The sequence below is a fragment of the Mixia osmundae genome, assembly GCF_000708205.1.
Source record: "Mixia osmundae IAM 14324 unplaced genomic scaffold scaffold_4, whole genome shotgun sequence".
Taxonomy (NCBI): domain Eukaryota; kingdom Fungi; phylum Basidiomycota; class Mixiomycetes; order Mixiales; family Mixiaceae; genus Mixia; species Mixia osmundae.
Genome location: NW_014575560.1, coordinates 829,195 through 855,608, shown reverse-complemented (window position 1 = coordinate 855,608; position 26,414 = coordinate 829,195). Strand labels below are relative to the sequence as shown.

Genomic DNA, 26,414 nt, shown 5'->3' with positions numbered 1-26,414 from the left:
GCCTGTAGCTTGCTCGTTACGACTCCTCCTGGCTGGCTGGACCAGAGATGAACGAACAATCGCTCAGATTGGGTCAGAGCTGCTTGTTGGGCGGAGCACAAGGGATGGCAAGTCGATGTCTTGGGTTCGATCGCCTCTCAAAATGCTTTGCCTGCTTCCTTCTATCCTGTTCATCGTCTGACCTTGCTTCCTCAAAGTCCTGGGCCGTCGTGAGTGCAACAGAAAGATATTCCCATATATGTTGAATTAATTTCAAGCTCGCTCCCTTGTCGCAACGTGAGAAAAGCTGGCAAGTACTCGTGAGAGAAGTCAAAGCCAATGTCAATTTGTGTACGTGACACCTATCTCGCGCACGATGGAGCTCACTGTATACCTCGCGCATGACAGCCTCGAGTCAACTAGCCGCACGCAGTCGGGCGCACACAAAAGCGGGGCTCGTCCGGTCAGGCACGCTCTGGCCTACTAGAGCCATTCCTGTACGATCCACACCTCTTCACGACCCGAGACGAGCAAGAGCCAGCGAGCGCGCTCTTGGTAGAGTCACCTTGTCGCCATGACGGACGACGCGAGCCAGAATGACTACGTCAAGGACTTGGACCATTATGACAAAGAGACAGTCTCTCCCAACCCAAGCAGTAAACGTCGGCGACTTGATGAGCCTGGTCTCGCCGAGCCAGTTGTCCCGGCTGAGCAGACGGCTCCTCCTGCTGCCATCAGTAAGGCGGCGGTTGACGTGTCGCCCGTGCAGCGCGATGCAGAGCCCAGTCCCGATGCCATCGAGCCCGACTCCGCGGACGCACGCCTCGATCGTGTGCGCCAAGCCATGAGAGGCCAGACCCAGCGTGCTCTTGCCGAAGACTCCGATTCCCGCGAGTTTGGTCAGCTCTCGACGGTCACATGCTTCTATCCCTCGGGTGAGCTGGCAGGCTGTCAAAGCGGATGAAGCGCTGAGTCTTTCGGTAGCTGCGCAAAAGTCGTATAGCTCAGAGAAAAGATTCGTCGTGCCGCCTCCGTTCGTTCGAATACAAGGACCTCTACAGACCGCCGCCAGCTTGATGACACTCTCAGCCCATCTCAGATTGACAGACAATACCGTCCTGCTTGACTATACCAGCCCACTCGATCGGACTGCATGCAGAGCTCACTTTGCGCAATTACACATCGGAGGCATCACGAAACAAGAAGGCAAGGAGAAAGTGAAAGGATGTCATCTCGAAGTCTCACTACACAACAAACCCCAGGAAGAACTTCAGCGACAACAAGCGCTCCGGGATATCGAACTGAAGAAGCGCGCTCGCAAGCTGGAAGGTGAGGATGAGCTCATCAGAATCGCTGGCGACTTCAAGAGGCGAGATGAGCGCATTCCTGTGCCACGACTACCGGCCCCCTTCGCTACCTTTGTGTCTGAACAAATCCGCATCGTCTCAAAGCCAGCGGAAAATTCGCGGGTCACCCGACAGAACCCGAAAGGCTACCTGCAGAACGGTTCTCTCATGGGCTTACTGTCTCGACAGAAGAACCAGACCGCTCGGACGCGCTTTCTCACGACCGAGGGAGGATGCTTCACTGGTCACGCAAATCTATGGTCAGCTTTTCGTATCAACGTGATCGAACGGGGCGAGGATCTGGTCGACCACCTCCTCAAGGCAATCGACAATGGCGAAGAGTGGGACCCGTCTGCAGAGACTACTGACCGGCATCTATCCCCGGCTCTGCACATGATGCAAACCCATGAGCTGACACAAGCAATGCCGACGCTACATGAACACGATGTCCAAGTCGGAAGCTCGGATGCAGCATTAGACGGTGTGCCCCTTGCTGAAACTGATAGGCTCCGCGATGAAGAGCAACAACACAAGGGCTCGCCCATCGACGTGCCTATCGACCCCGTTATATCAGATCAAGTCATTCGGGAGATAACACGACCTAAAAGGGTCTCAAAGGCTCGTGCTCACTCGCCGGCATCGAAGCTGGCAATGATGGGCAGTGACGTATCTCGTTCGTTTGACCAGCGCCTGCTCAACAGCGCGGTCAAATACGGCGATCTCATCGTGCTGACGGACGTAAATACTGGCGATCAGACCGGGCCTCTTTGGGTTCGCTCGGTCGAACAAGACAGGACTGTGCCCATGGCTACGGGCCCCGTGAGCTACTTGCAACGGATCGCCCTCCAGCGAGCAACGAAGCCCAAAACACGACCGGCGTTTCTCACTACCAATGCTTTCGATCATAACCCTGTGCGGCCGTCAAACAAAAATCAGAAGGGCAGGGTGAGAACGACAGTTGAGCCGCCACAGCTTCCGCATGGAGAGGATTCCGAGCAGGATTATGCCTCGAACGAGATGGGCGATGGACGCGTGCTCAAGAAGACTGCATTAGCCCCAGACCTCGTCTTCCGCCATGCGCTCTCCGGCAGACCTACCCACGCCGAAATGATCACAGACTCACAAGCTTGGACTGTTCTTCTTATCGGTCAGTATCTCCGAAGATATCGTCATCGGTGCTGATTGCGTTGCAACGTTCAGACAAGTTTGCAGAATCCTTCTTCTGCACAAACGCAGACGGTAGCTTGCCGATCGACACATTCACGCCAATGCCACAGGTCATCACGAAGCCTATTTACGACGATGTCCGCAAGACGCTCGATCTCGCCATCAAACACCTCAGCTACACAACAGAGGATGGCGGCGATACGAGCGTCGAGATATGGATCGGCTCACTAGGACCTTTGCCCGTCGAACTGTCGCAGAGGCCACCTCCTGTCGACGATCTCTCCGTCGTACCCATCACGGCTTGGCTGCCTGCGCTATCTGAGATCTGCAAAGCGGCTAGCGAGGCCTATGTGAACACGCGCTATGAGCATCAAGGCTCCTCATCCCGTCGTCCAGTAGTGGACATCTTCGAGCCCGGCACCGCGACCGATCCTCACAAACAATTCGCAGTCATCAGCGCTCTGGCTATGTCTTCTCAGCCTGGGTCTGCAGCGCAGCACAGCTACGACTTTGGCGACGTCAGCGTTGCACAGACACAGCGCGACTATCTCGACCCTGACTTGCCGGGCATGTCGGGCCTGTCCACCCTCGCTGCCGCAGCCGTTGCAGCAGGACAAGAGCCCGGTGAGCTCGAGTCTGAGCTTGATATCAGCCGTGCATTCGCGCAGCGATCGCATCATCTGCCTATCGCCCTGTTTCGCTCTGCAGATGAAGTCGGCTTCCCCAGTGGCTACGACTTGGTCCTGATGCCTAACGAGATCGAAGGTGTCGTCAGCTGGGACATCACCATTGCAGTATCCACACGAGTACAAGCTTGCTTCGATTGATACAACAACGTGAAGGGTGCACAGAGCATCCGAATGTCTGCTCACCTGACCGGCCACAGATGCGTTTCAGTGTCCCAACTACACGACGCGATGAGGCCGTCCTCATATAAGCTCCAAGCTAATCCGACGACGAACTCGGTATGAGCTGTGTGGACTTTGCGTAGATTTGTACTCTGCGCAGATTTGCCAGACCATTGCAGTTGTGGAGGCTGTCCAATTGTGCCTGGCGACTGAGCATTCCATATTCGTGCAGACATGTCATACGATGCACTAGCCAGCAATGTTGCAGAGTGAGGCGACCAGGCTACTTTGCGTATAGCATAATCGTGTCCAAGCAAAGTCTCCACACAAGCTTGACCTGGCATAGCCGTGGGAGTTGACATTGCGCTGGACGCTTTCCTGATATCGTGTATCTTCACGGTCCGATCTACTGAGCCTGTCGCAACCAGGAATGGCTGATACTTGTTCCAGTCGAGAGACAAGATCTCGGTCGGATGAGCTGGAATCGCTAAGCTCGCGTTCCCAGATGCAGCCGTAGGCGAGTTGAGATCCCAGACCTTGAGGAAGCCATCGGAAGATACGGAAGCGAGCGTCTGAGGCTGAGAAGGCGAAAAGAGCGCTGCATAGACGCAGGCTGAGTGTGCTGGGATGGTTTGTAGTGAGTGCGGCAGCTCAGGGCGCCACTATGCCATGCACTGCACTCAGCCTGACACAAATCCCATAAGAAATGCTTACGAGCTTGATGGTATGATCCCAGGATGATGAGGCAAAGGTGCTCTTGTCGAGGTTGTTCCAATCGACGGAGAACACCTCTCGCTGATGTTCGTGCCAATTGCGTATCGGAAAGTCCTGCCGCATAGCTGATGATCAGCTCGAGGAGGGCGCTCGTGTACGAGACGAACATTGAGTGCGATGTCCCAAAGCTTGATGCTGCCGTCTCCAGAAGCTGACACGATCTGATTCTCGTGAGTTTCAGACCATGCAAGGTCGTAAAGGCCGTCTTGCGTGTCAAACCTGCGTCACTGCTCAAGCAACGGCAGTCAGGCTGACCTGAGAGGACATACGCCTTCTCTACGCCGAGCTGACGAGTCTGGGGCTGGTAACCGAGCAGATGGAGCCGGCCATTGCCGACGAGGCCAAAATTCTGAGAGGAAGCAAGGGCTAGTCTGCCGGGGAAGAAGGGCGACCAGGCGAGCGCGTAGCCTGCAAAGCCGTCTGTCCTACACCGTGTGATGGGCAGCGTCTGCATCCTGCTCGAGCAGGGACTGCCCCTTGGCGCTTAAGCTTTGACTTTGGTGGCAGCCAGTCTGGCCAGTCGCGCGTAGCTCTTTCTTTCTTTCTGTTTGGCTCTGCTGGCGCGCTGGCGTGGGTTGCCACTGAGGCATGGTCTACTCGTGTCAGGTGACATGCACGATCTGTCAGGACACAGAGCCGCCGAGCACGACATGGAGTATGCTGCCCAAGTGCGGCCATCTCTTCCACGAGTCTTGCATCAGGAGCTGGTTCCAAGTCTGGCAAAGGGACAACCCTAACAAGACGCCTTGCTGTCCTTTCTGCAAGACAAAGACGGTCCGCACAACTCACTTTGTACGGTGCCATCTCCAGTCATGCACACTCGCTGCTTCATCCCCCGTCAGACGATCCCATTCGAGCCCGAGGGCCAGCTCGCCTCTACGCGAACAAGTCGACGCGCAGGACGATGTTGGCGATGATCATGAGGCGACTGTGGCAAACCTCAGGCGCAGTCTCAAGCATGCTAACGCCAAAGCAGCTCAGCTGTCGACGCGCTTGTTGCAAGCCAGCGAGGACGGCGTCAGTCTGGCCCAGAGCGTGCTCAGGTTAGAGAACGAAACCGCGAAACACCAGGCAGACAGCTTGCGAGATCTCCACAGGATAGACCGCCTGAACGATCAGCTCGCTAGACAGACCGTGCAGCTCGATAAGCTGCGCAATCGGATCGCAGACAGCCGTACTGAGAAGAAGGATGCCGAGGAGGCTCTCGCAATGTACGTCACCTCCCCGACCATCTGCGGCTTAGTCTGATCCCCCCCGTCAGCCTGCGAGAGACGCACGCAAACGAGATGCGCGCACGGAACGAGGAACACAACAAGCACATACAGGATTCGCTTGTACACGAGGAGGAGCTCCGTGTCAGACTCGATGCCGCAGAGCGACGCCAGAAGGAAGCGTCCCATCGCGCCAATGCCATCGCGCACAGTGTCCAGGCGTACTCCAATCGTGTGAGCGCCGTCCCTCGTGCTTCCCGCGAGTTCGCAATCCTGATGAATTGAATTGCAGTGCGATCGATACAGACGCGAACGAGACGAGGCTCGTGCCGAAATCGCATCGCTAAGGTCTCGCGCTCTCTCAGACTCCGCCATAGACTCGTCCTTGTCGATATCGGTCAAGAGCGGCCGCGGTGCACTGTCGGAGCGCACCAACCTGGGCCCCGGCGTCAACACAATCATGCCTGCGGCAAGCTCATCGAAGAGGCGCAAGCAGTCGGAGAACGACCTTGAAGCAGACTCATCTGTCGCCGATACGTCTGCCTCTGTCGTACTTCTAGACCACAAACAAGGCGACGACTCCCTGCTCGTCGATGACATGGCACCTGATCCTGAATCAGATCTCATCATGATGGACAGCTTTGCGCGACAAGCTATCAGAATGCCACCCTTCATGACTTTCGCCACGCAGGCCATCCGCCCTAACGATAGACCGCGACCACGTCCGAAAGCCGTCGTTTCTGGCGAGCCAAACCATTCCAGAGACGGATTGAGCAGGACCACGATTGACAGGACAAGCATCGATCTGACCAAAGGCACAATCATGCTCGGTCCGAAGAGGTCGAGAAAGATCAAACAGCCCACATGGTGATGCACACTATTTTACAGGCATGTTGTTGTTCTCATCTACGCGCAAAGAAGCCGGATCTTGACTGCGCCGCCGGCTTAACTGCTGCCGCTTTCTGAAGTATTCGAACTAAGTCAGAATTATCGACTTCGCTCGGCGTATCCTGAGGCCGCACAAAGCGCTGCGAGGGCTGCAGAGGGTTCACATTGACGATCTTTGTCTTCTGTGTTTGTGTGCACTGCGACGAGCCGCCTAGCAAATTGCTTAGAGACGTCTGTCTCGCCAGCGGCTGGTCCATCTGCTTTAGCGGCAGTACGTGCTTCTGAGCCGAGTCAGCCTTGCGTGCCTTGAGCTGAGCAAAGACAGGCTTGGGCTTGAAAGCCTGTTGCGCGCTCCTTTTGCGTTCATTGGCTTCAGATTGCTGTACGCGCGCAGTTTCCGCCTCCAAGTGCGCTTTGCTCGTCTCTGCATGCCGTCTGGGCGAGAAGACTGCAACGTCAGTTGGATATCGGATCAGCATTGAGCAGTTCGCTTCGGGCAGCAGCTTTCTTGCAGAGCTTTCGGACCCTTGTGAGCCTGGCTCGCCTTCGTCGTCGCTGCCATGCTCAGAGACGGCTGGCCGTCTGGTCGGGGTGTCGGACACGACACTCGCTCTCAACTGCGAGTCCGATGCTTTCGCAAAGACGGACATCTCCGACCTGATGTCATCTTGTAGCGCCTTATAGTTCATCGGCGCATTCGAGTAGATCCTGCCCGGTCCGTTGTCTTGCATGACGTACGGCGTAGCAAGCGCGGCGGACGCTGCCGGCTCGATACCGCTTGTCCTTCGCATCTCGTCGATCGCGACAGACACCGGCTTGTGAAGCAGCGCTTCCTCCATTGTTGCACGCCAGCTCGATGCCTCGGACGAGTATCGTTTAGTGCGAGCGATGCGGGCATACGTAAGCACGCTCGACATCGACAGATTCTCTACAAAGCAGGCGAGCTCGGAGGGCTTGATGGCAAGCTTGAAGGCCATGTTGCCAGGCTGACGCTTTGCAAATAATCCAACAAGCGCATTTGTACAAGACGTGCCCCTCAAATCTGCGGAAGAGTAAGCCTTCTGCCTGCCTGCCTGTGCTTGTAGCTTACCTAGACACGAAAGGTGGGGCAAGGCTGCAAGTGCGACGATGTGCTTGTCCTCTATCTTGGGCAATGCTCGCACAGACAGATACTCGAGTAGACCGAAAGAGACGTATCGATTTGGATTGCCAGTGCATTCAGCGCAGCGTACTACATGCATGATACCTGCATCCGTCAAACGAGTGTAGTCGAGCCGTAGTGCCGCCAGTGAGAGCGAGACAGTTGGCTTGATGAGTGTGAGAATGTCAGAGTCGGCAAAGGCAGTCCTACTCAAATCGAGTGTTGTGATGAAGAAAGGCGCAATATCTAGCGATGCCGGCGTGTGTAGAATACGAAGTTCCTCCAGATCGTACAGATCCAAGCCGTGATAGGTTCGATGGCGTAGAGAGAGCTCGCATTGAGGGACCTCGCCATCCTGGTCGAGAGGAGTTGTGCCGTGCGTGAACGCAAACGTCGACCAGAGCGTGAAGCTCAAGACGGGGTCTGTACAGAGCGCATAATCGAGCTGTTCATCCAAGAGGGTATTGGCGAGCTTGTCGGGCAGCACAGCGACGCCGGAAGCTCGACAGAGCCCAAGGTCATTCAGGAAGCTCGGGTTGTACAGACTATCCGACAGCTTGTCCACGCATATCTCGTACAGAGTCTGTAACCGTCCGATCTTCTTGCGAGATACTCTAGGGCGCCTGCGATCCAGCACCGTTCTGCTCGTGCGTGAATGGCCACAATCGGCGTCGCTCAATACATCTCCAGCGCTGTTGATCTGCCAATTGCTCGCGAGCTTCTGCGATTGTGCCGCTGCAGCCTTCTTCCATCTGCGTTGTGGCGGCCAGGCCTGTCCGTTCCATAGCGGTGCTGCGACATCACGATCCATTGAGGGGAAGGAGAAGACGCAAAGGAGTCCGGACGCGACTTGCTATCGCGCTAACATCAATTCAAAAGAGACGCGTGCAGCCGCGTGCATTGATAAATCGTGAGGCTCGAAGACCCAGGAATCTACACCTCATCCGACATGACCGAGTCCCTCTGCTCCTGCTACAATCTGCCCGATGGACGCTCCCAGATTGCCCAGATCTGGTAGGGATTCAGCGCCTGGTCACCTCACACACAGTCAGGACTCACTGCCCGGGAAGCTGGAAGCGACAGTATTCGCGATTCCCTTGGCTAGCGTACCTGCAGCATTGCCATCATAGCTGCTTGATTTTGAGTATGTGCTAGAGCCTTCAGAAGCGCTAGAAGCCTCAGTAGAGGAACCTTCCTCGGCGCTGTCTGAGCCTTCCGGAGTGTTGCCGCACTGACCATGATGCTGCGTTGCGTCAGCGCTGTCCTCCTGTCACATGTTGACTGACATGATGGCGATGCTCGCCAAATGGCACGGCGAGAGCGACGGTGAAAAAGATCACGATTGCGAAGATTGACCCTCTCATCTCGTGTGTCAAATCAGAGGCGCAGATGCAATGCACGCTTTATGGCCCAATTTGGGCTCGTCATGCACGATGATCCTCTTGCATGTCGTGCCTTGTCACAAGACTGTGCTTGATCCGCGTAGGTCCGAGCGCTAGGTGAACCCGGCGTGCAAGACCTGCTCAGTCGGGTCGAAGGCTGCTGGCGGCACAGCGGACGTAGAAACAGGCGGAGAAACAAGCAATGGCTGAAGCTCAGGTCGTGGTGGCGCTTGAGGGCTCGGCTGCTGAGGAGCGGGTGGTATTGGGATAGGTGCGGAAGTAACGGGAACCGCCGCAGGCTTAGGAGCAGGTGGGATATCTGCTCCAGTTGTCCGCGTCGATTTTGATCCAGTTGCGACGGCAACAATTTGTGCTGGAAGATCGGCAAGGGCGGAGAACCCAAACGCGCGCGCAGACATTGAGATATCCGGATAAGGCGGAGCTTTCGAGCTAGGTGGGGCGCCGTCACCAGTCTCTGGTAAGACTTTCAGACCACCTAGCTCACTGCCTTGGCTCCGTTCAAGCGTCTCTCGCGTGACCATCTTCGATGCATTGATAAGCGCTTGTACAGTGGATCAAAAATTGGCTTACTTCAGCTGAGCAGGTGCAGGTCATCACCCAAAGCATCATTATCCAGATTGTACTTTGCATCGGTTATGACACCGAGACCGACGACCGGCAGATCGTACGAGGCGCTGCGTTCATGCTATGAATGGATGCAGTGCACGCTGAGTCTGGGAAGGCCCAAAGCGTTGACCCCTTGCCGAGTACGGGCAACGTCATCGGTGCTCGTGGGACGCTGCGGGATGCGTATCGCCGCCTGAGGAATAGAGCCGAAAGGCTGCTGAGCTAGCTGGCTGAGGATGTCAGGGAGAGCATGCAAACCATGACTCTCCAACATGCCAGGATCGATACGTCCAGAGCATCAGCACGAAGGCATATCATCCGTCCCATGCGTATGCCTTCTGTAAACTTGCACAGTCTGACATTGTCTCGAGTGTCGCATTGCATTATAGGTAACATCCAGCGTAATTTGCGCTCTAATTGATAATCTCTTTGGGTGGGGTATGGTGAGCAGGGGAAGGCGTATCGACTGCTGACTTCTCGTCCAATTTGGCTCCTTCCAATGAGCTCGCTTCGCCCTTCTCGTCGGCATCCGAGCTGCCCGGACCGTCTGCGCGAGCGAAAGCGAGCAAGGCCGCAATATCTTTCGGACCTTCGTAGTGGGTCCGCGCCCAGGCGAACCACCAGATGGCAGCGAGCAAGGCTACTATGGCAAGCACGACAACCTGTACGACACGTCAGCTTTCAGTGCAGAGTAGGACTGCTTACACATACCGCATAGTTCATTGTTGTGCCGTCGACGGGCAAGAAGGGCGGGAAAAGGAATAAAACGGTGGTATATACGATGAAGAGAACACCAAAGGCAGCGATGGGCGGGCCCCATGTATCTCCGAGGCTGAAAGGCGCTTTCCCCACCCCTGGTGGTCGAAGGACTCCTCTGCCCCTGAAAAGCAAGATCGCTACCGGAATAGAATAGGAAATGTTGAGTAGAATGACGCTGCTCGACAGGATGGCATTGAGTGCGGCAGACGAGCCTAAGAATATGCAAGCAAAGATGATCGGAATGAAGACACTGAGCACGATGGCATTGACAGGAACTTGCAGGCGCTTGTTGACCTTACCGAAAAAGTTGCCAAAAGGTATGATCCCGTCACGAGCACAGATCCACGTCACGCGTGAAGCTGCGGTCACAGCTCCCGTTGCAGCGAAAGCCTGACAGCCGATATTTATGACGAGAAGACAGATCGCGCCAGCCTTGCTGCTTGTTGCTTGGTAGTAGATCTGAAGTAGTGGGCCAGACGCGGCGGTAGTGACGAGATCGAAATCGTTCAGTGAGAAGAGAACTGCGATCAAGAAAAAGAACGATGTGAAGACGCCAATGAGGATTGAGTAAACCATCGTTCGAGGACCTTCTCGGGCGGGGTTTGGGATTTCCTGGCAGCCATCTGTCAAGTCATGAAATGCGGACTGAAAGGCACAAGCATACCTCCAGAACGTGGCAAACCGAATCGAAAGCTGTGAGACCAAACGCAGCCTGCAACAGACCAAGCTGCCATGCGAAGCCGTCCGGCCAGCCAGTCGCATTATAGAAATTTGTGAAAACGAAGCTGCCAGACTGAAAGTTGCCGGCAGCAGTCGAAAGTACGACGATCATGATGACAAACATGCCCGAGACAGACCAGATCAGTGCAGTCTTGTTGAGTAGCGGCAATATGACAATGCCGAAGATGTTGATCAGGCCAGCACCAGCTATGAAGACCACGTAGACCAGAAAGATATGCCACCTCTTGAGCTCATAATTGTCATATTGAAGGGCTATGATGTCTGTGATCAGAGTACCTGCAAGTGATCCGTTGGTCGAAGTCAATGCTTGCCAACCAATGAGCATGGACCACCCGGCAGCATAAGCGATGCCTCTCGCGTGCTCTGGCTTCGCGATGAGATAGCTGATGTGGTATTGCCCGCCGACCGTGGGATAGACGCTGAGCAATTCACCGAGGGAGGCGGCGATAGCCCAGGTAGCCAGACCTGCAGGAACTATGCCCCAGAGCACAGCAGTGGGTCCACCGGAGCTGATAGAGACGCTCAAAGAGGCGGCCATGGCTGTCCAGCTGTTGAGGATGGCGAAGCCGAGACCGAGAAGCGACAGGAAGGAGAAGCCTTTGCGCAACTCGGCTTCCTTTGCTTTGTCGTGTACATCGATGTGCGCCATCTCTGTCTGTGTGTGACCGAGATTGCCGGGCTCGTTTGATACGACTGGGCGAACTTCGGATGTGGTGGCCATGACGCGTGTCCCTTTTGGCTGCGCAACCGATGTGATGCTCGTCTAGTCGATGCGCAGGATACCAGTGCGTCTCAGGGCTCCGCACGGTGCGACAAGGGTGAGTGGACGGCCAGAGTTGGAGTCGTGCGGTTCGAGATAAGAGGAAAGCGAGTCACGCGCCGGCTGGGCCTCCCTTCTTTTTTTATTTTTTTTGGATACGCATGTCGCGTGGGGAAGCTGGAGGGGTCTTGCGGAGCTGCTTGTCCGTCGAGGAGGATCTGCAAGATGTCAGGGTACCACAGGCAAGTATCCGGACAGCGGCCGCACAGGTCTGTTCGGCTCTGAATGCGCAAAGTTTGCAAAAATGGTCCGACGAGCTGCTTCATCCTCGACCTGACCTTCATGCGGAAGACTTCATCGCCTCCTGGATCTTCCTCGTCTCCGTGCTCAACTTCTCTTTCTGGTCTGAGCGCCAAGAGGGTCGATATGCCGTGCAGTGGCGTTCCGGCTGCGACGGCAAGGGCGACGAGACCAAGCTGCATACTGGCTATTGGTCCTTACTAGCTTGTCTCCATCGAGCCAGGGAGGAGCAAGGAGACATCATTGTATGGCCCAAATGGTATGCAAACGCTAGCGATGCTCAGCTCGCGCATCTCTTTCGCAGCGACTCGCCCGAAGAGATCCCGCTGCTTGACGAGCGCATGAAAGTGATGCGAGAGGCTGGTCAGGTGCTGCTCGAGGTACGTACAGTGGGCGAGCTCATCATCGCAACTCATGCATGCTCAGCAGTCATACAAAGGCACGTTTGTCAATATGATCCAAGAGGCACAGTGCTCTGCGACGCGACTCGTACAGCTGCTCACTAGTCAGATAGCAAGCTTTGACGATCGTGCAGAGCTGAACGGCAAGCAAGTGTTGCTTCACAAGCGTGCGCAGATCTGCGTGGCAGAAACATGGTGAGCTTTGCTCCCAAGCCTGGACCAGACAGTCGACTCACTGCGACACGACCACGTAGGGCTGCGTTCGGAGGCAAGGGGCTCGGACGGTTCGATGACATAGACGAGATCACCTGCTTTGCCGATTACCGAGTTCCGCAGATGTTGCACCAGCTCGGCGCGTTGGTTTACTCGGACGAGCTCATCACCAAGCTCGAAAATTTGGCTAACATGCCGAACAAGAGTCGGGAGGAAGCCGAGATCCGAGTCGGCACGATACTATCGGTCGAAGCACTACGAGCAGAAGTAGCAAAGCGGCTGGTGGACGAGCAACGCAAACCGCCTAATGCCATCGAACTCGACTTTTACATCTGGACACTCGCAAAATCAAGGGAGAGTGCAGGAACGTTGACGACGCTGCCACACCATCGCACCCGGTCTTGCTACTACTGAGCGCATACATTGGTGCACACTAGACGAGACATACAGTCTACTGAAAGGCAACGTGCTCTAACGCGATACAGTGGGCAACCTGCTATAGGGCAAATGCAGAGATCTGAGCGAGACGAGCGACTTGAGACTGCCCCCTCGACTGTAGAGAATGGTACTGGCAATGACGAGAAGACCGCCAAAGACTGCGCCTGGTGTGATGCGAAAATCGAACATGACTGTCGACACGACGAAAGAGAGCAAGATGCTCAGTGAGGTCGCAAAGCCTTTCGCAATATTGTCCGCATACTGCAATTGCACATGAGCGCAGCAAAACTGTGACTCTTGCCCGAGCTCACCTTGATGACACAAGCGGCGAGGAGTCCGCCAACAATCTGAAGCAGGACTACAAACCAGACGACGGGCGAGAATCCGTCGAGGAAGCTACTGAAGCTGCCCGATAGTGGCGCGAGTGCGCGTGGGAGATCCTGTAGCGAGACAGACAATTTGCTGTTCTGCGCATCCCACCACCATGGACTCGAATCTTGGGTCCACATTGCTAATGCTTCCCGGTTCGATTCGAAGATGACAATGACGAGACTCATTGCGAGTCCAAAGATGGAAAGCTGGACATTGCGGACCCATAAGCCGCTCGAGCGTGGTGACGATGTCTCAGCCGTCACGTTGACCATGCTCGCGTCCGAAGTAGCTTGAGCCGTTTGAGCAGGTCTTGCCAGTGCAGGACTCTTGAGACAACGCTCGAAGAAGGTCGAGGCGAATCCGCTGGACATGCAGGCGAGTGTGACAGCAATGAGACCGACGAGCTGGTTCATGCCGTCGTTCGAGGTGCCGTCTGAGCCTTTGTCGTGCGAATCGTCGCGGGCGGAAAGCTGAACGGCGCCAACACCGAGCGAGAGTATCAAGAGCGATAGCCACTGTACGTTGCTCAGACTTCGCTGCAAGAGCAGCACAGAGCAGAGCGCCGTCGTCAAGATCTGCACAAGTATGAGCTGAATCATGAACGTGCTGGAGAAGGCTCACCTTGAGCTGATAGGTGATTTGGAAGAGAGGCACGGATAGGTTGGATGCGGCGAGGTATTGCAGGTTGTTTTGTATTGTGAACATGATAGCAGGCACAGCCAAGAGCCACCAGCCATGGCCAAAGACTTGCAACTTGAGCTGTGACAGGGTAGTGGTCCAATCTGGTGGATGACGAGGAGGAACGGCTTTCTCGTTGCCGGAAGCGAGATCAAAACTGATACTGCTGCCGTCTGACGGTGTCGTCTCCGGCGTGATACTCGAGTTGTCCGAGCTCGAAGACTTTGGCCCGTCACGCGAATTGCTCCGACTCGACGTGCTTTCGAGAGATCTCGCACGAGAATACGATGGCAGATCCGAGCCCGATAGTCGCTTGAGTAGCAAACTCGAGTCAAAGGCAGTATGCGCGCGAGAATAGCCCATGTGATCGCGCGTCTCCCGGGTCACATCGCGCAGCGCGAGCAGAGTACTCAAGACGAGCTTGCCAGCTTCTGTAAGTACGACGGCAGACGAGGCCTTGTAGTTGGGCACCGTAGGATCTCTGTGTACTCGCGAGTGATGCATGAAGAGCGTCAGGGCCGAATAGTGTAGAGCAAGCGCAGCGAGCGAGAGAGATCGAGGTGAGATCCAGGAGGAGCCCGCTCCTGAGTCCGCTAGCATATGCGCGCTTTCTGACAGCCGCGAGACGAGTGTGGGCCGTACGTAATGGCGAGTGGCAATGGGGGATGTTATGGGATCCAATGCGCCCACATCATGGGGAGGATTCGCTACTTGCTCTTGATCTGCGTGCAGCTGATACAGCCTGCGAGACTGATCACGGGAGGGCGCGATGGGTGGAGTGCGATAGGTGCTCATGCCATGCTGTTCGCGTCGCCTAGCAGCAATATGGTCAGCAACGCCCTCGTCGCTTTTGTACGCGCCGTCGCCAGTGGATGGGGCTATGTTCTGCAAAAGTCCGCTGAGTGGTATACTTGATACAGATACGTCCCGAGATCTCCGTCTGAGATGGCCCGCAGCCCGTTCGGTCGGACTGTTCGCGTTGGCCAGCTTGACGACCTTGGCATCGACTTGGCTCCCTCTCCTTGGCGTCTGCGCGCCGCTCCTCTCTGGCTCTGCACTCGTGCTTGCTCGAGCATTGCGCCCGTCGTATGACGCCATCGTTGACGGCGTCTGTCCCTGAATCGCAGCAGGAGCAGCTCGTGGGTGCGCGAACAAAGTGACGGTCGCCGGTCGTTCTTATGTTGACAAGGCGATGCGTGGTTGCTCCGCCTGTCGAGCGGTCATAGGCCACCGGTGCACCGCTGCTTGCTATTTCCGAGTTAACCAGGCAGTGTTGTGGCGTCAGTTGCAGCTGCTTGCCGGCCTGCCGCGGTGCGATCGTCATGCGAAACGCGTCGTCCTTTGCTGTTCCGCCGAAAAAGAGATGCCACACAAGCGAGCCAAGAAGAGCATTCGAGATGTGCAAAGCCAGCAAAGGTGCATCGCTTCTTCCACGCCGCGAGTATGACAGAGCTGAGTTGAAAGATTCAGGGGCAATGACCTGCCTCCGAGCGAAAAGACGACCCAAGGCAGAAAAGATCTCGGCGGCCTGTCCAAGACGATGTACAGGGTATTGAATGCCGAGAAGATACGCAACGAACGCAGGCAGAGGTTGGCCAACGCTACCGAGCCCGCTAAGGATGCAGAGACACGCAGCGCTGTGCAATCACGGCAAGCTCTCAAGGTACGCACCGCCGCCTTGACGATGAAGCATGTCATCTTATGCTTCAGTCTACTGCGTACACAGGCCAAGGCAAAGGAGCTCAAGCAGCTACCCGGAGAAAGCGACAGGCAGTTCAATTTGCGAGTGGAAAACACACTTCAGCCCGGCATCCTCAAGGCGATGCGTACTTCGAAAGCCAGGGCGAAATCAGACAAAGTCGTCGCCCACAAGAAGACGGCCAAGCAAGCTGCTCCGGCGACAGAAGCACTCAATAGTGAGCAAGCCTCGGACGAACAAAAAAAAACCATCAAGACTTTTGCGACTGCACAACCGAAGCGACTGAACGACGTTGTGCAGGCACCGCCTACATTCACCAAGATGCCCAGAACGGCGAGTATGACCACTCAGGCTTCTCGTCTGCCCATCTCGTTGTCTCAACAAGAGGCAATCCAGCATGAGCGTCAAAGGGCAATCGAGCATTACCGATCCCTCAGGGCTGGTCAAGCTCACTCTCTTCATCATGCAACCTTGCCGAATATTGCGCCAGCATGACGTTTGCATCATCGCTCTCGCAGACCTATCAACGTCTTGGTTGCCCACGACATCCATCGGCCAAACATGCCTTGCTGCAGATTGATCAGCAAGGGCTCTGCGCCATACGTGGCAAGCAATAGCCCCGCGAGACCGACGGCGGCCAGCATGAGCGTCTGTCGCTGCCATGCCAAGTCTTGACGGAGCGGTCGCGTCGGTGCTGGCTTGTCTTGCTCTTCCGCTGGCGGCGGGTAGACAATGTCGGCATTGCGACGCAAGATCTCTTCCGCCTGTTCGGCGGGAATAGGTGGGCCAGATACCCGCCATGTATAGACGGCACTGCAAGGTCCCAGTATCTCCTTGGCGCGCACATTCGGTCCATCGAAAGGATACCGAGCATACAGGTCGAGTGTGCTATCGAGGATGTCTTGCAATAGGATGCCCTTGCGCTTTGCCGATGGAAGTGGTGGCGTCAGAGGCGGTGTGGGCATGAGGGCGGGTACATCGATGTCCGGGTCACTGTACAGACCTTCGTCATTGTTCCCATCCTTTGGCGGCGGCGACATGGGCAAAGGCTCCTCTGGCTCGAGCAGCAGTACAGGCATTCGAGCGAGTGTTGTATGCAATACCGCCGGATCGTCTGCCAAGTCTGGATCGATCTCGTCTAGATCGCCCTGTTTCGTGAGCAATATCTGCACCGCAACATGAGCTAAGGCAGTGTGATAGGCGAGACTGCTCACGGCGACGCCAAAGTAGGCTACTAAGATGGGGTTGTGCGCGAATAAAAAGTCAAATAGCCGTGCAGATACGTCGAGAGAGGTGATGTCGTGTGACATCAAGCAGAGGACCCATGAGAGTGAGAAATAGGGTAACGCAGATGCTCTGATGCCCTGTCAGCTTTGGTGCGCGTATTCCACAGGATCAACGCACAGATTGACGACTTGAGACAGGGCCGGCGAAGCTTGGTCGAGTATGCGCTTGAGTACCCTGCGCATGATCTGGCTTGGTAAGGATTGCGCTGCAGGCAGTAGGCCATACCTGAGATAGCCAATGACCGGATCCATGCCGAATCCCATGGAGTCGCGGATATGGTAAAGACTGAGATGCTCGACGCATTCGATCGTGTCTTCCACGTCTTCCAGGCTGAGCAGAATGACAGAGACGATGTCGTGGAAGCCCTGCACAGGTGTATGAGCTTGAGAAACTGACGCATGTGATCTCGCTCGCCTGGAAGTAGCTCAAGGCAGGATGTCTGCGAAGCGTCGAGACGATGACTGTGTTCAAGTCTTTTTGCAGCTCTTGCTTGCGAGCTGGCGTGGCATCTGTGCTGATCTTATAAGCCGAAGTAGTAGTGTGGGGCAGCATGACTCGCTCTGAGGGTAGTATATAAAGCTGCGGTTGACGTCCATAGCCACTTGACCTTCGTCTCTGTGCGGTGTCACAGGCTGCTCTGATGGTGTAGCACCATCATCAGAGGATGCCTTGTCCGTGTCAGGCTTGCGCCGTCTCGGTCCTGCCGTGGCAGACTGGTTGGTACTTGTGGGTAGAGTGCCCCCGAGCAATAGAAGCCTGAAGAAGGGGCATCCTCAGACACGGATGACTTTGCTAGCGACTCAGTAGACGTACCAAGCCTGAGAGCGTAGACCGGAAGCAGAGAAGCCGTTGTCTCGGCTTGCAAGTCGACGCAACGCAGCCACGTCTCGCCGATCTATCGCTGCTCGCACCGCCTCGTCGTGATTGAGCTGCGAGTTGAGAGCTTGCGCAGTGGGTGTTGAAGCCGCCATTGGCAGACTCGTCCCGGTTCCGCGACGTAAGCGCTACGATAGGCTGCGCCTTGGGGGTCGAGCCGAGACCACGACGATAGAATCGATGACGCGACAGGCGCCAGCGCTCCAAGCCCGAGGCTCACTTCGCGCCCATAGGCTTGCTCGCTCAGGTCCCGCGTCAACGTCAGACACGATGCACAATGTGCATGCGATGCTTCCTATCTAGACGCGCAAAGCTGGAGCCGAGATGACTTGATCCAGTCCATCCATACGGCATCGAGCTTATCCGCGCAAACTCGTGGTCCTTTCGACATCCTCTGCGCCTGCAATTCAGCTGTGTAGCGATTGATACTTGATATAGCGATGGTCAGATGCTCTCAGCAGCGCGAGGCTTATTCTGTCCAATGTAGTGCACGCACTTAGCGATCACCGCGCAAATTCGTAAAGATCTGGTCAAGAGCAATCCATCATACCCGCGCCAGCTGATCGAGGCTGCTCCAGTCGCAAGATATCTTGCATGATGTAAGCGGCAGCGTACCTTCTACGACTGTTACAATGGCTGAACACGGCGAGGCGAAACGCCGTCTCTACAGGTAACAATGTGGCGAAAGTCAGGGCGCATTACTTCTGTTCGTGAGCTGAACCAGGCACCCGCAGGTGATCTCAGTCATCCTTCATTCTAGTCATGTATGTAGCACCAATGTCGTTACAAGGCCTGCTTTAGACCGTTGCATGATCCTTCTCGGTCAAGCGCATGGAGTGGCGTCGCATGAATGACGCGCAAGATTGTGATAAGCTAAGCTGACCGCCCTCCTCTGGACTAAGATGTCGCTCAATTCGTCGGGTGCGTGCAGTCTGTGACTGCTGCTTGGTAGTGCTGAGCGAAGCATCAGAACTCAACCCTAGCCAGGGCGTCGACATTCCAAAGGGTATGCCCCGCTTATCACTCAGAGACGAGCAGCTCTAAACACACAATGTCTCAGGTCTCATGAACCCGACTGACAGCAGCGTGTATGGCGACAAGGTCAAAGACAATGACACTACGCAAAGTGCAGTTGACTACCAAGCCATGGCCGAGCGTGCCAATGACGAGTCTGCCAATAACATTGGCGCAGCAAAGATTGCGCCCCTCAATGCCAATGACGAAGCCGAAGAGGCGAGCACGACGGGTGTGATGGGCGATAGCGTCAGCTCGACGATCGACAGCGTCATTGACTCGGTCAAGAAGACCATCAGCTAAAGTTTTGCGTGCTAGTATTTATTTCGACAACAGCAAAAGAAAGTGACAAGTGTGCTACTTCTTTGGAGATGCAAAGAATGACGTGATCTTCTGAGGCTTGCCATGCCCATCATCCTCATCGTCGCTGATCTCCAGTGGTTGCTGAACCCGCCGAGGTGTGTTCTTCCGCGCCTTCTTGGCGGGTTTCTCGTCTGTCTCTACATCACTAGAGCCAAGCTCGATGACTTCTTCCTTCACACGCTTAGCAGCAGGTGTAGGCGATTTCTTGATGCTGTCTGCGAGCTTATCGCCTTCGTCTGGATTGAACACCAGACTGGCTTTCTCGTCACTTGGCGAAGCTGCTTTGACGGACCGCTTGCCTTTGTCCGGACTGGTGGACGCCTGCTTTGCGAACATGGATGCAATGTTGCCTTTCCGTTGGGCGACTGGCTTGATGAAATCAGGAGAGTTGTTGCCCACTTTGCCCACTTCGGGCGGCACGGCATAGCTGCAGCATACGTCAGCTTGGCGGATTGACATCTTGATCGATGAGCTACCAGTCCAGTGGACGATCTAGCGGCTTGAGAAGTGCTGCGACTTTCGCATCCCAGGGATGATCAGCGTCAAGCCAAAGCTGTCGAGCTTCCTTGGTGGCAAGAATGACGGGCATGCGATCATGCAAGAAGTTCAGTTGATCGTTCGATGCCGTCGTGATGATGGTATAGCTCATCACGGCCTCCTGCTCACCCTCGTACCTCACAGAATCCCAGAATCCCGCAAAGCACATCAGCCTGTCGCCCTTCATCTTCGTGAAATGGGCCACTTTGTCCTTTGCGCCCTTTTTCTGCCATTCGTAGAATCCCTCGGCGATGACGATGCACCTCTTGTGTCGCATGGAAGTCCACATCCCACCCGCGCAGACTGTATCGTCGCGAGCATTGATAGTCTTGAGCTGACCGACTTTGTCGGCGCGCTTCATCCAGTGCGGGATCAGTCCCCATACTGCCGCGGTGGTCATCTCATTGGCCGGTGCACTCTTTGAGGTTGCTCTCTCGTGACCCTCAGCGCCATCGTCGTTGTCTTCGCTCGACGGCGAGCGTGATCGACGGATGATGGGGTTGTGCGTTCGTGGAGCGATATTGTACCGTCCGGCCTCGTAACGATCGCGATCGGGCCATTGAGTGTCCTCGAGACCTTCTGTACCATCGAGCGCGGCTACGAGCTCCTCTGCATCGAGCCCGAGCGCATAGCGTCCGCACATTCTGGCTGGACGGAGATTTTGCGGAGCGTTGGCGCGCAGAGGGTTTCATGAAGGTGCGCACGTGATCGAGGGCTGTCTCGCGCGTGACTGCGGTTGCCATTGTTCTATCCGACGTTAGCAGAGACAATCAGATCAGCTCAGCGTTTTTCAGCAAACACCGCATTCTCACCTATACGCCTCGACAGGCAGCGATACCCACATAGTGTCCGACGAGGTGTGTCCGAGCTGTTCGAGCTCTGACCTCGACTGCAAGCTCATTGCTATTGTCCCGGTCAGCAAAAAGTTCCTCTGTCTCGACAACACTCTCTTTTGCCCGTCCGTTGCTACTCACTTGTCTGCGCTACTCCGAATGCTGATGTCAGTCCTGATGACAGCTTTGCATCCTCTAGAGTCCGTCCTTTTGCCAAAACACGCCAGGCTAGCCTTATCGACGCATACATCAGGCAACAACAAGCCATGGTTCGGTTATCTACACTTGCGCTAGGCCTAGCCACAGTCACGGTCGCTTCTGCCGGTCTGCTCGGTACGACACCCAATCACAAGTCGCTCAGCAAACGACAAGCGAATCAGGCCCTCGATCCTGCAGATGTGCCCTGGTGGGCCTACGACGCCGACGCACTCTACCATATCAGGTCAGCCTTGTAGCTCACAAGATAGCACTATAACTGACTCTGGAAGACAGGTATCACTGCTGGCTTTCAATGGCAGCTTATGCCGACTACGACACTGTTTGCCCGACTGTCTTTACCTACGACTCTCTTGGCAAAGCTGGCGGCGATACAAGCCAAGCTCCGTGGACACCCATTGGTGCTTTCTACACCGAGAGTGGTCTGCAAGGTTATCAAGTCATCATTCCCGAGAGTAAGTCTCGCGCTCTTCAGGGACAGTCTGTTGCTCATAGCGCAACAGTGGACAAGGTTGTCATCGTCTTCAGAGGGCTTTACGGCTGGGAAAGCTTGCCTTCCGAGCCCTCGTCTCTCGAAGCACTCAATCTCGGTTCGGGCTGCAGCAATTGCACTGCGCATACCGGCGCACTCAATCTCTACCTCGAAGCCAAGGCCGCCACCAACAATTGGGCAGCTGCAAAGGCAGCAGTCGCATCAACCGGTCACAAGTTCTCTGTGACAGGTCATGCTTTCGGCGGAATGGTTGCCCAGATTGCCGCGCTCGACTTGGGCTACAGCGGCAATGTTCACTACTCTCACTCGCAAGGCGCGCCCAGAGTCTTCAATGCGCCTGCTGCTGCTTTCTACGACAACCTCTTCCAAGGCGAATCAAGCCAGCGTGCAGTCGCCAACAATGACTCCGTTGTTGCTACCATTCCGGAATCGTCCAACTACACCTTTGCCGGTACCGGCGTATACCTCTGGGGCTACAATTCGACCGTGAGTTTCTTGCAAAGTCTCTCCTGATCTTGCTGATGGTAATGGCAGTACGGCATGAACATGGAGATGTGCTGGTACGACAACGAGAACCCACAGTGTGCAGGTGGCACCGTCGCAAACGACAGCTACTACTACTTTACATCACGTAAGCCACTGCTACTTCTTCATCGTACGCTGAGACTGACAATGACTCGCAGTCGGATCCTGCGGCAATTGGACGGTCGACATTGCACAAGAAGAATACCTCGTCTCTTCCATGAGCGCTGCCTACGCCGCCACTGCAGTCCCGACGACTACATCGAGTGCCAACCTGACGACGTCCACGTCGATCATGTCGACGAGTACGAGCACGACGCCCCTGCCGACCACCACGAGCACATCCACTTCCGCGTCTATCCCGGTCACGACGATCACGGTCCAGCCGAATCAACTAGCCTCTTCGACTGCGATCGCACAATCCACAGGAGCAGCACCAGCAACGCTTGCACTAGACTCACTGACTTACACCGCTGTCGCGCTTTTCGCGGCGAGCTGTGTCGGCTTTGCGACCATATTCTAGATGGGCATTCAAGTATGATACCTGCCTCGCATTCGCACCTTCGTCCTTTCCAATCTAGAAACACATTGCTTGGCATGTATTGGCACAACGAGATGGACACTATTTGACGCAACAACAGCTTGTGTGATAATGATCTACTTTTGCGATGAGAGCGATCTGAAGAATTCATTGTAGGCGTGCTCGATGTCGAAGAGCATCTGCGAGCCAGCTTAGGGGTAGAGACTGGCTCGTACCAGACAAGACGTACTTGACGACTTTGCTCTTCTGTGATCTCCTCGCTGGCACGCATCTGATTGAGAGTGATAAGCCAGTGGAGGATCTTGGGCCGGCCTTCCCACTCGTTGCTTTTCGGAAACTTGGTGTAGCCGCTCATGAGCTCGGTCATGATGGGATGAAGCTGATCTTTTGCGCGTAGCTTGAGCTTCAGTGCATCCATGAAAGTGATGAAATTCTGCCTTGTCCGCTCAGCCGGTGCACGCAATACGATATTGTCTGACGCACCTGAGTCGTCTCTGCAATCCATTTGGCAGTCTCAACGCCTTCATCGCCACTGTGTTCGACCGTGGCAGGTACACCAACGCGCAGACGGTGGACAGCAGCCGTCACATCCATCTGAGCAGCGCATCAGGTCGCGTCTTGGGTCGCTCGAGTCGCTTACCCTGTACTCTGCAACGAATGCATCAAGAGATTGTATCGCATCACCGATGACTTTGAGCACAGTCTTGTACTGCGCAAGCAGTCGGGTGCAAGCCGGCGTGTATCTGTCGCAGGCGAGTCTCAGGACGATACGTGGCCGAATGGAGCAGAAACAGACTGTGCAGGCGGTACGCTGTCCCTGATGTAGGCGCGTTCCAAGTAGTCGAGACAAGTGATCAGCCCAAAGAGAGTCGCGAGGTTCCTGAGCAGATTGGGACATGAATCCTGGGCCACGCAGATGAGGTCATCATCGATCACTGACTCGTAGCGCTCCCTGTCGGCGTTGGTCGTGAAGAGGCGCACCTCCTGCGAGCAGCGCCCCTGCATCAGCTGAGCTGCAGATGTCAGAGGCTGGTCTTGCCTCGTCCAGATTGAGCATAACGCCGCCAGCGTCGGAGCTCTGTCGCGAGCTTGGCGCTTGCCGAGTCGTCGACTTGTCGCGAATGTGGAGTGAGACCCAACAGTCGACCGTCCACCTACGACGACACGATCGAGCGATGGGCCTCGTCATCGCTCAGCGTGCACCGGAGCTGCTCAGCCTCCGCGAATCGCTCAAACGCTACCGAAGCACAGGCGAGCCGCTTGAGCTCAACGGCCACAGCGACGACGAGCCCAAAGTGCTCATCTCCTACCCTTTGCCATCCCTCTCGCTGCTCTCGCACGTCGGTATCTCCTCGCGGCCCGATGGAGGCTTACAAGCCAGCTCGCCGAGCTCAAGGACACGCTCGAGCCCGCGCAAGAATGGTCTGACGACGGCAGGCAGCATGAGCGCTCGACCGGCCCTCTTGACGGCAGACGATACCTCAGGCAGCAACAGCAGGCAGAGTCCGGCTTCATCTTCTTCATATGAAGCTGTAGAAGCTGTGCCGCTCCATGCGGGCATCAATCTGGACGATCCTCCGACGCCTCGTCGACGGCAGCTAAGCGAGCAACGAGAACCCCAGCACGTCAGACAAAAGACGCAACGACGGGCGGCCTCCCGCAGGGTAGCAAAGCCAATTGTGGAGCTGAGCAGAGAGAAAGGCAAAGGCAAAGCGCTACAAGATGCTTACCCTGCGCGGCGACTACTTGCCGTCTCGACTGAGAATCTCGATGCAGAGGCATATCCACTCATCCTCGTCACCGGCGGTGCAGGCTATCTGGGCTCTCACACTGTGCTCGAGATTCTCCAAGAGGGCACGCACGGCGTCGTCGTCATCGATAATTTGGGCAACTCACAAGCAGGCTCGTCACTGCTGTCTCGTCCTCCATGAACCATCCTGACGAGACGCTGCGCAGAGGTTCTCAGACGCGTGAGACTGCTTGCACGAGAGCATCACAAGGCATCAAGCAGGTTACGGAAATGCGATCCTCCGCTCTACTTTCATGCGGCAGACATACGCAGCGAGGCAGCGATCGAGCGCGTCTTTGAGCACTATGCCCTTTCGCCCCTCTCGCCTCTCGTTCCTACCATACAGAGCTTCGGCGCGGCACCTCCCGCAACCACACAAACCCAGTCTGGCATCCCACGAAGCTCTCGTATCGTCTGTGCCATCCATTTTGCCGGCTTGAAATCTGTGCCGCTTTCTACGCTCGACCCGCTTTCCTATTATTCTACCAATATCTCCGGCACAGTCTCGCTCTTGAATGTCTTGACGCGGTGGAATGCCAAGAGGATCATCTTCTCGTCCAGTGCTGCCATCTACGGAGCAGACTGCGAAGGACTAGCCATCAAGGAAGACGAATGCTTGATCGGTGGCAGGGGCACCGGTGGCAAGGGTATCACGAACCCGTACGGACGGACGAAGCTCATGTGCGAGGAGATCATTGGCGATCTCTGCAAGAGCGACCATCAGTGGAAAGCTGTGCTGCTCAGGTGCGTTCCTAACGACTTTATGCTTGCGTAAGCTGACAAGTAGGCGCAGATATACGAATCCATCAGGCAATCATCCGTCAGGCTTGATAGGCGAAGATCCGGCAAAGGCTTCGTCGCTCCTACCACTTGTCAGTCATGTCTTGACAAAACGGCGCGAACACGCCTGTATTTATGGGACCGACTACGATACGCCGGACGGCACTGTGCGTTGGGCTTGTTCCACATGCACAGTATCTCTGAACGCTGGCCACACAGGGCGTACGAGACTTTATACACGTCACCGACCTGTCGAAGGGTCACTTGGCGGCCATGAAAGCATTCGACATGTCTGCGGATCCTATGACGGCTCACTGCCGGACATACAAGTACGTGCAACAATGTTTATGCAGCCAACACTGATGATGGCACAGCTTGGGAACAGGTCAGGGCGCATCGGTCGTCGAAATCATCGAGACACTTTCAACAGTCGCACAGATGCCTATCAAGACGCTTCTCGCTCCGCGCAGACCAGGTGACCTGGGCTGCGTTGTCAGTGATCCCACACGAGCACAAACAGAACTTGGCTGGCGAGCCGAGCGAGGCGTCGTCGAAATGTGCCGCGATCTCTGGGGTACGTCCTCTGTGCCTCGTACGAGGCTTGCGCTGACAACGGACTGTAGTGTTCGCTCAGAAGAACCCAGAAGGATACCCACCGACACCTGCCGGCTTGCGTGTCGATGCAGCGAACGGCAGAATCGACGTACAAATCAAGATCGACGACGAAGCTAGCTGATATGCGCATTAGTACGTATGCAAACTTCGGACTTGGATGCGACCGCTCGCCACCCCAACACATCCTGACTCATTTGTGACACTGGCGTGAAGGCAAGTCGCTGTAGATGCAGTCCGAATTATGGAGATGCTATCAATTTACGATGCGTACGTGGCGTTTCGTGCAATCAGGGAGGCATTTGCCGTCATGGCCCTGAGTAGGCAGGAACGTCACTGTCAGGGATTGGCTTGCTGGACTCATCTTGAGCTTGCCTGCGCCTGATCTCACTATAACATGCGTGTTTCCGATGAGTCCTGAATGTGCAAATGCTCATAGATCGCCTGCACAGGACCTCTCTCTCGCCCGTCGCGAATGCATCATAGTCCTGACCCTACAGGTCTCGTCGTCGGAAGACTTGCCAGGTATCGGCTAGGCATCGACTTGACTTTCCCTTGCGGACAGCTTTTGAGGAAGGTGCAACTTTTCCGGGGGACTTTATACCCCAAATTCCACGCGCCAGTGGCCGATGTGGGGTTCCGCGCGTTCGTCACTTGCCGCGCTGCTGGCGGCACTGCCATGCAGACCTCGCAGCTCGCGGCCCGATGCTCCTCGTTTCCCTGCACTTGTCTAGGCTCTGGATCGATCGATGTCATTCCTTGAATCTCGCATTACTTGACGGCTAAGCTGTGCGCCATGCACTCGGTAGATAAATGAGTACGAGCCA

At 55.7% G+C, this 26,414-nt stretch overlaps 15 protein-coding genes across 15 annotated transcripts; 7 read left to right on the top strand and 8 right to left on the bottom strand.

Annotated features, from left to right (window-relative positions):
• Nucleotides 1–553: 553 nt before the first annotated feature.
• L969DRAFT_47607 (uncharacterized protein) lies at nucleotides 554–3,319 on the top strand (the record flags this gene model as incomplete). The annotated part of the gene is made up of 3 exons (XM_014713329.1): nucleotides 554–914; nucleotides 964–2,472; nucleotides 2,526–3,319. 3 exons carry the CDS (start codon nucleotides 554–556, stop codon nucleotides 3,317–3,319), a joined length of 2,664 nt encoding a protein of 887 aa, XP_014568815.1.
• Nucleotides 3,320–3,339: 20 nt separating this feature from the next.
• L969DRAFT_411797 (uncharacterized protein) lies at nucleotides 3,340–4,898 on the bottom strand. The gene is made up of 4 exons (XM_014713328.1): nucleotides 4,384–4,898; nucleotides 4,222–4,333; nucleotides 4,055–4,168; nucleotides 3,340–4,002 (listed from the first exon to the last, which is right to left on the bottom strand). Exons 1-4 carry the CDS (start codon nucleotides 4,566–4,568, stop codon nucleotides 3,361–3,363), a joined length of 1,053 nt encoding a protein of 350 aa, XP_014568814.1. The 5' UTR covers nucleotides 4,569–4,898; the 3' UTR covers nucleotides 3,340–3,360.
• On the top strand, nucleotides 4,772–6,196 carry L969DRAFT_47420 (uncharacterized protein; the record flags this gene model as incomplete). Its single annotated transcript, XM_014713327.1, has 3 exons — nucleotides 4,772–5,325; nucleotides 5,376–5,559; nucleotides 5,618–6,196. The coding sequence occupies 3 exons, from the start codon at nucleotides 4,772–4,774 to the stop codon at nucleotides 6,194–6,196; spliced, it is 1,317 nt and encodes a 438-aa protein (XP_014568813.1).
• A 31-nt stretch (nucleotides 6,197–6,227) lies between these two features.
• Nucleotides 6,228–8,165, bottom strand: L969DRAFT_47619 (uncharacterized protein; the record flags this gene model as incomplete). The annotated part of the gene is made up of 2 exons (XM_014713326.1): nucleotides 6,228–7,255; nucleotides 7,304–8,165. The coding sequence occupies 2 exons, from the start codon at nucleotides 8,163–8,165 to the stop codon at nucleotides 6,228–6,230; spliced, it is 1,890 nt and encodes a 629-aa protein (XP_014568812.1).
• A 129-nt stretch (nucleotides 8,166–8,294) lies between these two features.
• L969DRAFT_94048 (uncharacterized protein) lies at nucleotides 8,295–9,366 on the bottom strand (the record flags this gene model as incomplete). The annotated part of the gene is made up of 4 exons (XM_014713325.1): nucleotides 8,295–8,365; nucleotides 8,414–8,621; nucleotides 8,874–9,278; nucleotides 9,328–9,366. The coding sequence occupies 4 exons, from the start codon at nucleotides 9,364–9,366 to the stop codon at nucleotides 8,295–8,297; spliced, it is 723 nt and encodes a 240-aa protein (XP_014568811.1).
• Nucleotides 9,367–9,776: 410 nt separating this feature from the next.
• On the bottom strand, nucleotides 9,777–11,584 carry L969DRAFT_16897 (uncharacterized protein; the record flags this gene model as incomplete). Its single annotated transcript, XM_014712885.1, has 3 exons — nucleotides 9,777–10,025; nucleotides 10,075–10,734; nucleotides 10,787–11,584. 3 exons carry the CDS (start codon nucleotides 11,582–11,584, stop codon nucleotides 9,777–9,779), a joined length of 1,707 nt encoding a protein of 568 aa, XP_014568371.1.
• A 200-nt stretch (nucleotides 11,585–11,784) lies between these two features.
• On the top strand, nucleotides 11,785–12,951 carry L969DRAFT_94046 (uncharacterized protein; the record flags this gene model as incomplete). Its single annotated transcript, XM_014713324.1, has 3 exons — nucleotides 11,785–12,303; nucleotides 12,353–12,519; nucleotides 12,579–12,951. The coding sequence occupies 3 exons, from the start codon at nucleotides 11,785–11,787 to the stop codon at nucleotides 12,949–12,951; spliced, it is 1,059 nt and encodes a 352-aa protein (XP_014568810.1).
• A 197-nt stretch (nucleotides 12,952–13,148) lies between these two features.
• Nucleotides 13,149–15,341, bottom strand: L969DRAFT_86860 (uncharacterized protein). The gene is made up of 2 exons (XM_014713323.1): nucleotides 13,969–15,341; nucleotides 13,149–13,922 (listed from the first exon to the last, which is right to left on the bottom strand). The coding sequence occupies exons 1-2, from the start codon at nucleotides 15,121–15,123 to the stop codon at nucleotides 13,197–13,199; spliced, it is 1,881 nt and encodes a 626-aa protein (XP_014568809.1). The 5' UTR covers nucleotides 15,124–15,341; the 3' UTR covers nucleotides 13,149–13,196.
• A 47-nt stretch (nucleotides 15,342–15,388) lies between these two features.
• Nucleotides 15,389–16,125, top strand: L969DRAFT_16894 (uncharacterized protein; the record flags this gene model as incomplete). Its single annotated transcript, XM_014712884.1, has 4 exons — nucleotides 15,389–15,441; nucleotides 15,496–15,688; nucleotides 15,752–15,941; nucleotides 16,025–16,125. 4 exons carry the CDS (start codon nucleotides 15,389–15,391, stop codon nucleotides 16,123–16,125), a joined length of 537 nt encoding a protein of 178 aa, XP_014568370.1.
• A 102-nt stretch (nucleotides 16,126–16,227) lies between these two features.
• Nucleotides 16,228–17,982, bottom strand: L969DRAFT_94043 (uncharacterized protein; the record flags this gene model as incomplete). The annotated part of the gene is made up of 7 exons (XM_014713322.1): nucleotides 16,228–16,890; nucleotides 16,939–17,080; nucleotides 17,129–17,185; nucleotides 17,237–17,376; nucleotides 17,426–17,520; nucleotides 17,571–17,767; nucleotides 17,825–17,982. 7 exons carry the CDS (start codon nucleotides 17,980–17,982, stop codon nucleotides 16,228–16,230), a joined length of 1,452 nt encoding a protein of 483 aa, XP_014568808.1.
• An 807-nt stretch (nucleotides 17,983–18,789) lies between these two features.
• On the top strand, nucleotides 18,790–19,204 carry L969DRAFT_16892 (uncharacterized protein; the record flags this gene model as incomplete). The annotated part of the gene is made up of 3 exons (XM_014712883.1): nucleotides 18,790–18,808; nucleotides 18,858–18,893; nucleotides 18,948–19,204. The coding sequence occupies 3 exons, from the start codon at nucleotides 18,790–18,792 to the stop codon at nucleotides 19,202–19,204; spliced, it is 312 nt and encodes a 103-aa protein (XP_014568369.1).
• Nucleotides 19,205–19,556: 352 nt separating this feature from the next.
• L969DRAFT_86854 (uncharacterized protein) lies at nucleotides 19,557–20,472 on the bottom strand (the record flags this gene model as incomplete). The annotated part of the gene is made up of 2 exons (XM_014713321.1): nucleotides 19,741–20,472; nucleotides 19,557–19,691 (listed from the first exon to the last, which is right to left on the bottom strand). Coding segments are annotated over exons 1-2 (839 nt in total), but the record flags the coding sequence as incomplete, so codon positions are not given.
• A 240-nt stretch (nucleotides 20,473–20,712) lies between these two features.
• On the top strand, nucleotides 20,713–22,388 carry L969DRAFT_47419 (uncharacterized protein; the record flags this gene model as incomplete). The annotated part of the gene is made up of 6 exons (XM_014713320.1): nucleotides 20,713–20,759; nucleotides 20,819–21,076; nucleotides 21,127–21,305; nucleotides 21,354–21,829; nucleotides 21,878–21,974; nucleotides 22,027–22,388. Coding segments are annotated over 6 exons (1,419 nt in total), but the record flags the coding sequence as incomplete, so codon positions are not given.
• An 8-nt stretch (nucleotides 22,389–22,396) lies between these two features.
• On the bottom strand, nucleotides 22,397–23,463 carry L969DRAFT_94040 (uncharacterized protein; the record flags this gene model as incomplete). The annotated part of the gene is made up of 8 exons (XM_014713319.1): nucleotides 22,397–22,487; nucleotides 22,527–22,585; nucleotides 22,636–22,839; nucleotides 22,890–23,000; nucleotides 23,047–23,149; nucleotides 23,203–23,286; nucleotides 23,347–23,390; nucleotides 23,446–23,463. The coding sequence occupies 8 exons, from the start codon at nucleotides 23,461–23,463 to the stop codon at nucleotides 22,397–22,399; spliced, it is 714 nt and encodes a 237-aa protein (XP_014568805.1).
• Nucleotides 23,464–23,581: 118 nt separating this feature from the next.
• Nucleotides 23,582–25,711, top strand: L969DRAFT_16888 (uncharacterized protein; the record flags this gene model as incomplete). Its single annotated transcript, XM_014712882.1, has 6 exons — nucleotides 23,582–24,312; nucleotides 24,373–24,939; nucleotides 24,989–25,142; nucleotides 25,195–25,304; nucleotides 25,350–25,549; nucleotides 25,599–25,711. 6 exons carry the CDS (start codon nucleotides 23,582–23,584, stop codon nucleotides 25,709–25,711), a joined length of 1,875 nt encoding a protein of 624 aa, XP_014568368.1.
• Between the last annotated feature and the right edge of the window lie 703 nt (nucleotides 25,712–26,414).